Source organism: Clarias gariepinus, chromosome 2, assembly GCF_024256425.1.
Source record: "Clarias gariepinus isolate MV-2021 ecotype Netherlands chromosome 2, CGAR_prim_01v2, whole genome shotgun sequence".
In the NCBI taxonomy this organism is placed as follows: domain Eukaryota; kingdom Metazoa; phylum Chordata; class Actinopteri; order Siluriformes; family Clariidae; genus Clarias; species Clarias gariepinus.
In genome coordinates, this window is record NC_071101.1 from 48,606,959 (window position 1) to 48,615,000 (window position 8,042).

An 8,042-nucleotide genomic window follows, 5' to 3' on the forward strand; every position below is an offset into this window, starting at 1 on the left:
TTTTATTCTGAAAATTGCACATGCCATGTTCATTCACCTGTTTAAAGAGTTCACAGTTTCATGAACATCAGAATGTTTTCACACATACAGACTAGAAAACACACCTAGGTACACACACTCTACACACATGCAGACCTCTCATGGTGTGTAAGTCTAAATTTGAGATTAAGAAAGTGAATCATTTAAAGGTGGGGGGGGGGGGGGTGTCAAGTCACGAGTTATAAGCTACCTGTTTAAAAGATTTGTAAACAAGCGTATTCATGTTACAACAACAAGCAGCCTATCAGCTTTTAAAATCAAATTTTTTATAGTTTTTTTTTTCAAAAATAAAAAGTGGCTCACCTCTCACAGCGAGGACCGGTGTAACCCACTCGGCACTGATCACAGACCAGCTGACCGTCCTCGCCCTGGTGGCAGGTTGGACTGAAGCTGCGTCGTTTTTGTGCAAACGCCGTCACCAAAACAAGGAAAAGCAAAAAGAATCGTGTGAGAAATGCCATCATTACACACCACACGAGCACCTCGACATGTCTGAGACAAACTGCTGCTGAGAACCACAGAGACCCCAAAGATAGCTGGCCAGGAAGGGAAGGTCAGGTCAGGTTTCGGCCGCACACCGGCTATTTCCGACACCGTCGCATTCCTGGCTGGGGCAGTTTATTGGGAATGTTGCTGCTGCTGCTGGTGGTGGTGGTGGTGAAGGGGAGGGGGGGAATGGGGGGGGGGCTTCTCTTTCTTTAGCCTCTGTGCTCGGGCCAGTGGAATGTTCAGCTGCTGGGTTCTGTTGCCCTCCAAGGCTAAACAGAAGGGATTAGCCATTAGCATGCAAGAGTGGAGTAATTGTTAGCTTAGCGCCTCAGCTAGGGCGGATCTGGATCTATCAGGAAGATTTCGTTTACAGGAACAATCGGGAATTTTACTTAGTGGAGAAGAATTGAAGAAGCCTTCATGTTTCTTATGCAGTAACGCACAAATTAAACACCAAAAATAACAGAACCACCTGGAGTTTTGTTTTTATAAGTGACAATACATCGTAAAGAGTTTATTCTGGAATTATTAAAAAGTTTCTGAAAAGATCCACTGACAACTAAGTGCCCTTTTCTTATTCTTATTATGACTCTTTTGCATTATACAGGTTTATCAAGAGAATTATTTTTTCTGTTTCTTAAAGAAACTTTAAGAGTTTTAAAGCTATAAATGTAGTTCTAGCTGTAAACATGTGGCTTGTGTGAGAAGAACTTGTCTAAAAGGTCCCTTAATGGTTCTTTTAACAATTAAGTAAATTATTGATGTGGTTTACCCTCTAGATACCTGCAAAGAATATTTACTCAACTGAGAGAGAGAAAAATTAAGAACCTAGAGTTTCTTTTAAAAAAAAAGTTAGAGTTGGAACCTTAAGTTGGTTAAAAAGAAAAGAACCTAGAGATTCTTCAAAATAAAAACTGAAGGACCCACAATTCCTTAATAAAAAAAAAAAGTGAAGGACTTTCTTCAGCTCTGTTAAGTTCTAAAGAGGTCTTAAGGATGTTATCTCACATGGTTCACATGAAATATTTAGAAAGGAAGTGACATCACACACTTGTTGGAGGGATCCTGGAGAGGGCAGGCGCAGGGCTGGCAGTCATATGAGGTTCCTCTGGTAGCATCGCCATAGTAACCAGGGGCACACATATTACAGTTTGGGCCTGTGGTATGGTGTTTACATCCCTGTTAAACACACACACACACACACACACACATGCATTAAAAACACATTGTGTCTAATCTCACACTCGTGTTCTCTTTGGACAATTTGAAGAACATCATGGTCATTCTATAGCTTTCTAAACAGGTTCTGCCTCCTTTTAAAGGGAAACTCCCTAATTAGTGTAAAGCTCCCCCAGAGGCACATACTGTACTGAAGAACATTTAGGAACCTTTCAATCTAGCACCACCTACTGTATACATGCTAGAACCCAAAGTGGCTTCTTGAAGGAAAATCCATAACCTAAAACAATGTATTGAAATTATACTTAATAATCAAAATGACCATCAGGGAACATTTCGGAGAACTCTGTAACTTATAAGGACTCTTTCATTGTAGGTTAGTGGTAACTCGACTTGCTTGAAGTTCTTGAAGATGTTTCACTGCACATCTGAAAGTCTCCATAATCATGACCGGTTCTTATCTTGATCAGATGAGAAGTGAAACATCTTCATAAACTTCAAACTTGTCTCTACCTGCTTCTCTCTGTCTAAATCTCTTTCTCTCTCTTTCCATCTGAGTCTCTTTCTTTGTCTCGACCTGTCTCACTTTCTCTCTGTCTAAGTTTCTTTCTCTCTCTCTCTCTCTCTCTCTCTTTTTCTGTCTCTTACCTTCAGGATAACCATGACCTAAATGCTTGACAATATCCACAGATCATTGTTACTCAAACATCTTTAAGCAGAAGTTTCTACTCAAAACAGAACCCATGTACTGTAAGATCTACCCTATTGAGGAACCTTTCATAAGATATGAAGTACTCTGAGTTCTAGAAACCCTTAGGAACTGAGGGAGAATTTCGTAGATGAGCTAATGGAGATCAGGACGTAAAGTTACCACATGATCCCATCCCATCACGGTTTCTTCCTGTCCTTCTCCTAAACAGGTTCTCAAGCTAAAGACTGAAACTTTTTCTTGCAGTCATGATGTTATGTAACTAACTTTGAGTCGTTAGATGGAGGTAATGCCAATTCCAGCTCGGTTAGAGGAATGTGGGTGGTGTGGTGTCTTCACGCTGGAACTCTGAAGGTGCTAATTTTAAAAATAAACTCAGTTCTGATGTTCCTACTGTCTCTCCTCTGTTCTCAAGGGATGAACACGCAAACACCGGACTCCTAGAAAACTCGCGGCCTGTGATCTGAGCTGTGGCTCCTTTATGAGGTCTATTGTTCATGTAATATTTTGGACTCGTCCTCAGTCGCGACTGAATTTTGGATTCTGACTGGCCAGAGGGTGTTGCTTCGTTTTCTGTAACTGTTATACTTTACCAGGCAGCGTCCAGTGATGTCATCACAGTGTGACGTGTGCCCATGGCACTGACAGCGCTCACACACACCATGGTGTAGGGTTCCATTAACTCTCCTGTAGCCTTCCGCACACGTCTGTACCAAACACACACACATACACACGAAACGTGGGAGAGACAGACAGACAGAGAGAGAGAGAGAGGGGTGGGAAAATGTTCTTCAAATAGGACTAACACAAACACACACATGGCGCGTCGTGTGTTTATAGTGTTGACGTCATTGATGGTTAGAGAGTTTGTCGAAACAGTTAAAATGTTAAATCTTGATCTTTAATGTAATAAGTGACATTTGCGTGTTGTAAGGTTTGGGCTTGTTATAGATGTATTACTGTATTCTGACCAGTCGTTTCTTTTAGATAACGTGTGTGTGTGTTTGTGTTTGTGTGTGTGTGATTGAACAGTTGTGTTTACCTCGCAGGAAGTGCCGGTGTAGCCATGAGGACACACACAGACCTCGACAGATCGGGCCTGAACTCCGGAGCGAGAGTCTGCAGAGGCGACTTCCATACTGACTGAGGACAGACTACACACACACACACACACACACACACACACAACTATAAACTATTTGAATATTGAATAATTGTTTTTGCTTTAGTGTGTGTGTGTGTGTGTGTGTGTGTGTGTGTGTGTGTTGACCTGTGTTGGAGACAGTGTGCTGCTCTCACTCGGATGTGTCTCAGTCTCAGCAGCACACTGATGAAGTCACTCTTACTGACCGCCGCATCAGAACCGAGGTGACGGAAACTCTCTGGTCTCAGGGAGACCCGCCTCCTCACCGCTCCAGCTAATCGTGGAGCAGGAACCACCTCTGAGTGTCTGTCCGTCAAACGCAGACCGCTGCCCTGAAAGCACACAGAGAGAAAGAGAGAGACCGTCACCTACTGCCGGCCTGTCTGTCTGAGTCCCGTTCAGTTTTAGTCTCTGTCTCTACCTGTCTCTTTCCATCTGAGTCTTTCTCTCTGTCTGTCTCTCTGTCTCTCTCTCTGAGTGTCTCTCTGTCTCTCTCTCTGAGTGTCTCTCTGTCTCTCACTTTTCATCTACGTCTCTCTTTCTCTAAGCTTCCCTGTCTGTATGAATCTACCTCTGTCTCTACAGTCTCTCTCTTTTTTAGTCTCTTTGTCTCTACCAGTCTCTTTTTTTGCCTGAAGTCTCCATATGTCCCTACCTGCATCTCTCTTCCTCTTTCTCTCGCACCCCCCCCCCACTATGTAGGCCACGCCCACAATTGTAAAACAATAAAAATCACACTTTTTATTTTAGAATTTCTGAATATAATAAACTGAACTTCCTTATAGATTCTCAGAAAAAATCAATAATCCACACACACACACACACACACACACACACACACACACACACACTGTTGCACAAACCCAATGGTTTGTTTGTCATCTTTTCGCTTTTTGGGCTTTTTCATAAAAAACATTAATCTGTGTGTGTGTGTGTTTATTATTGATGCTTAAACCCTGTTTTGCATGTGCACTCTTCATTAACTCAGGGCAAACACAAAGTACAGTTCCCATAAATCCTCTTTCTGAGATCCTCCTGTGTGTGTGTGTGTGTGTGTGTGTGTGTGTGTGTGTGTGTGTGTCCACAAAGCCTCATTTCCCAGCAGTCAGTGGGGTGGCAAATAAACGAAACAGGAATCACAGCCCATAATCCTGCAGGATGATTCTCCTCACGCTGTCAGAGAAAGTGGTGTGCTCAAGCTACTGATCAGGATATCAACATGCACACGCACACACACACACACACACACACACACACACACACAGTTCTAACATAAACTCAGATGAAGGAAATAAGAAATGCCTTTATCCCTTGTCTCAGTGTGACAGACTGACAAACTGAGACAGAAGAATCAACAGCTCTAAGACAACTTTCCTTTATTTCCTTTATTTTAGAAGGTGGTGATTAATCCTCTATAACAGCGCTCCGATTGGTCAAGAGGTGGTGATTAATCCTCTATAACAGCGCTCCGATTGGTCAAGAGGTGGTGATTAATCCTCTATAACAGCGCTCCGATTGGTCAGAAGGTGGTGATTAATCCTCTATAACAGCGCTCCGATTGGTCAGAAGGTGGTGATTAATCCTCTATACCAGCGCTCCGATTGGTCAGGAGGTGGTGATTAATCCTCTATAACAGCGCTCCGATTGGTCAGGAGGTGGTGATTAATCCTCTATAACAGCATCCGATTGGTCAGGAGGTGGTGATTAATCCTCTATAACAGTGCTCCGATTGGTCAGAAGGTGGTGATTAGTCCTCTATAACAGCATCCGATTGGTCAGGAGGTGGTGATTAATCCTCTATAACAGTGCTCCGATTGGTCAGAAGGTGGTGATTAGTCCTCTATAACAGCATCCGATTGGTCAGGAGGTGGTGATTAATCCTCTATAACAGCATCCGATTGGTCAGGAGGTGGTGATTAATCCTCTATAACAGTGCTCCGATTGGTCAGAAGGTGGTGATTAATCCTCTATAACAGCGCTCCGATTGGTCAGAAGGTGGTGATTAATCCTCTATAACAGCGCTCCGATTGGTCAGGAGGTGGTGATTAATCCTCTATAACAGCGCTCCGATTGGTCAGGAGGTGGTGATTAATCCTCTATAACAGCATCCGATTGGTCAGGAGGTGGTGATTAATCCTCTATAACAGCATCCGATTGGTCAGGAGGTGGTGATTAATCCTCTATAACAGCGCTCCGATTAGTCAGAAGGTGGTGATTAATCCTCCATAACAGCGCTCCGATTGGTCAGAAGGTGGTGATTAATCCTCTATAACAGCATCCGATTGGTCAGAAGGTGGTGATTAATCCTCTATAACAGCGCTCCGATTGGTCAGGAGGTGGTGATTAATCCTCTATAACAGCATCCGATTGGTCAGGAGGTGGTGATTAATCCTCTATAACAGCATCCGATTGGTCAGAAGGTGTGATTAATCCTCTATAACAGCATCCGATTGGTCAGGAGGTGGTGATTAATCCTCTATAACAGCATCCGATTGGTCAGGAGGTGGTGATTAATCCTCTATAACAGTGCTCCGATTGGTCAGAAGGTGGTGATTAGTCCTCTATAACAGCATCCGATTGGTCAGGAGGTGGTGATTAATCCTCTATAACAGCATCTGATTGGTCAGGAGGTGGTGATTAATCCTCTATAACAGCGCTTCGATTGGTCAGGAGGTGGTGATTAATCCTCTATAACAGCAACCGATTGGTCAGGAGGTGGTGATTAGTCCTTTATAACAGCGCTCCGATTAGTCAGAAGGTGGTGATTAATCCTCCATAACAGCGCTCCGATTGGTCAGGAGGTGGTGATTAATCCTCTATAACAGCATCCGATTGGTCAGGAGGTGGTGATTAATCCTTTATAACAGCGCTCCGATTGGTCAGGAGGTGGTGATTAATCCTCTATAACAGCGCTCCGATTGGTCAGGAAGTGGTGATTAATCCTCTATAACAGCATCCGATTGGTCAGAAGGTGGTGATTAATCCTCTATAACAGCGCTCCGATTGGTCAGGAGGTGGTGATTAATCCTCTATAACAGCATCCGATTGGTCAGGAGGTGGTGATTAATCCTCTATAACAGCGCTTCGATTGGTCAGGAGGTGGTGATTAATCCTCTATAACAGCAACCGATTGGTCAGGAGGTGGTGATTAATCCTTTATAACAGCGCTCCGATTAGTCAGAAGGTGGTGATTAATCCTCCATAACAGCGCTCCGATTGGTCAGGAAGTGGTGATTAATCCTCTATAACAGCATCCGATTGGTCAGGAGGTGGTGATCAATCCTTTATAACAGCGCTCCGATTGGTCAGGAGGTGGTGATTAATCCTCTATAACAGCGCTCTGATTGGTCAGGAGGTGGTGATTAATCCTCTATAACAGCGCTTCGATTGGTCAGAAGGTGGTGATTAATCCTTTATAACAGCGCTCCGATTAGTCAGAAGATGGTGATTAATCCTCCATAACAGCGCTCCAATTGGTCAGGAGGTGGTGATTAATCCTGTATAAAAGCGCTCCGATTGGTCAGAAGGTGGTAATTATTCCTCTAGGGCAGGAGGAGGAGGAGCTTGTTGAATTTAAAAGGGTAAAAGGAGGAGTCTATGGATTTTATGAGGACAGGAGGAGGAGCTTCACAAGGGCAGGAGCAAGTGCTTGTACACTTTAGAAAGGCAGGGGTTTTCTACAGTGCTTACAGACTTCAGAAGGGCAGGGGGAGGAGCTTACAGACTTCAGAAGGGCAGGAGGAGGAGCTTACAGACTTCACAAAGGCAGGAGGAGGAGCTTACAGACTTCAGAAGGACAGGAGGAGCTTACAGACTTCAGAAGGGCAGAAGGAGGAGCTTACAGACTTCACAAAGGCAGGAGGAGGAGCTTACAGACTTCAGAAGGCAGGAGGAGGAGCTTACAGACTTCAGATGGGCGGGGGAGGAGCTTACAGACTTCAGAAGGGCAGGAGAGGAGCTTACAGACTTCAGAAGGGCAGGGGAGGAGCTTACAAACTCCAGAAGGGCAGGGGGAGGAGCTTACAGACTTCAGAAGGGCAGGGGGAGGAGCTTTGTACACATAGACCCTAATGTCCTATATAAGGATGTGTAAAATCAGCAAACGGCGTACAGTTTCAGACGCTTTGAGATTAGAAGGACAGTCAGCGGAGACAAGTCCAAAGCAACCGGTACAGGAAGTGATGATGTTTCAGCCACTTTACTCAAAAGAAAACTTGTTTTAGTGCCTCCCACACTAATAGTTAGCAATGAAGTGTATCATTTGTGTGAATGATTACCTCAGCTGCATGAACGGCCCCCTAGTGACCAGCGTTTATCCAGCTCGACCGACGCTAAACCGCACAAATCAGTGATAGAAATAAAGATAGGAATGCGTATGTCATTCCGTCACTTTTCCCCAGCACTGAAAGTCCCTCTAACGCCTCCTACTTGCTGCTGTTCTTCTTCTCATCCTCCTCTCGTTGTTCGCTTGTTTAAGACGAA

At 44.2% G+C, this 8,042-nt stretch overlaps 1 protein-coding gene across 7 annotated transcripts in view; it reads right to left on the bottom strand.

Moving 5' to 3' along the window:
- The window catches only part of lama2 (laminin, alpha 2), a 124,354-nt gene that overhangs the window by 50,446 nt on the left and 65,866 nt on the right, over window positions 1-8,042 (bottom strand). For all 7 annotated transcript variants that reach the window (XM_053480630.1, XM_053480620.1, XM_053480610.1 and 4 more), the window contains exons 14-18: window positions 3,687-3,892; window positions 3,459-3,570; window positions 3,010-3,123; window positions 1,580-1,707; window positions 343-429 (exon numbers count right to left, since the gene is read on the bottom strand). In XM_053480630.1, coding sequence (XP_053336605.1) covers window positions 343-429; window positions 1,580-1,707; window positions 3,010-3,123; window positions 3,459-3,570; window positions 3,687-3,892 — 647 coding nt within the window. The remainder of the gene's footprint in view (window positions 1-342; window positions 430-1,579; window positions 1,708-3,009; window positions 3,124-3,458; window positions 3,571-3,686; window positions 3,893-8,042) is intronic.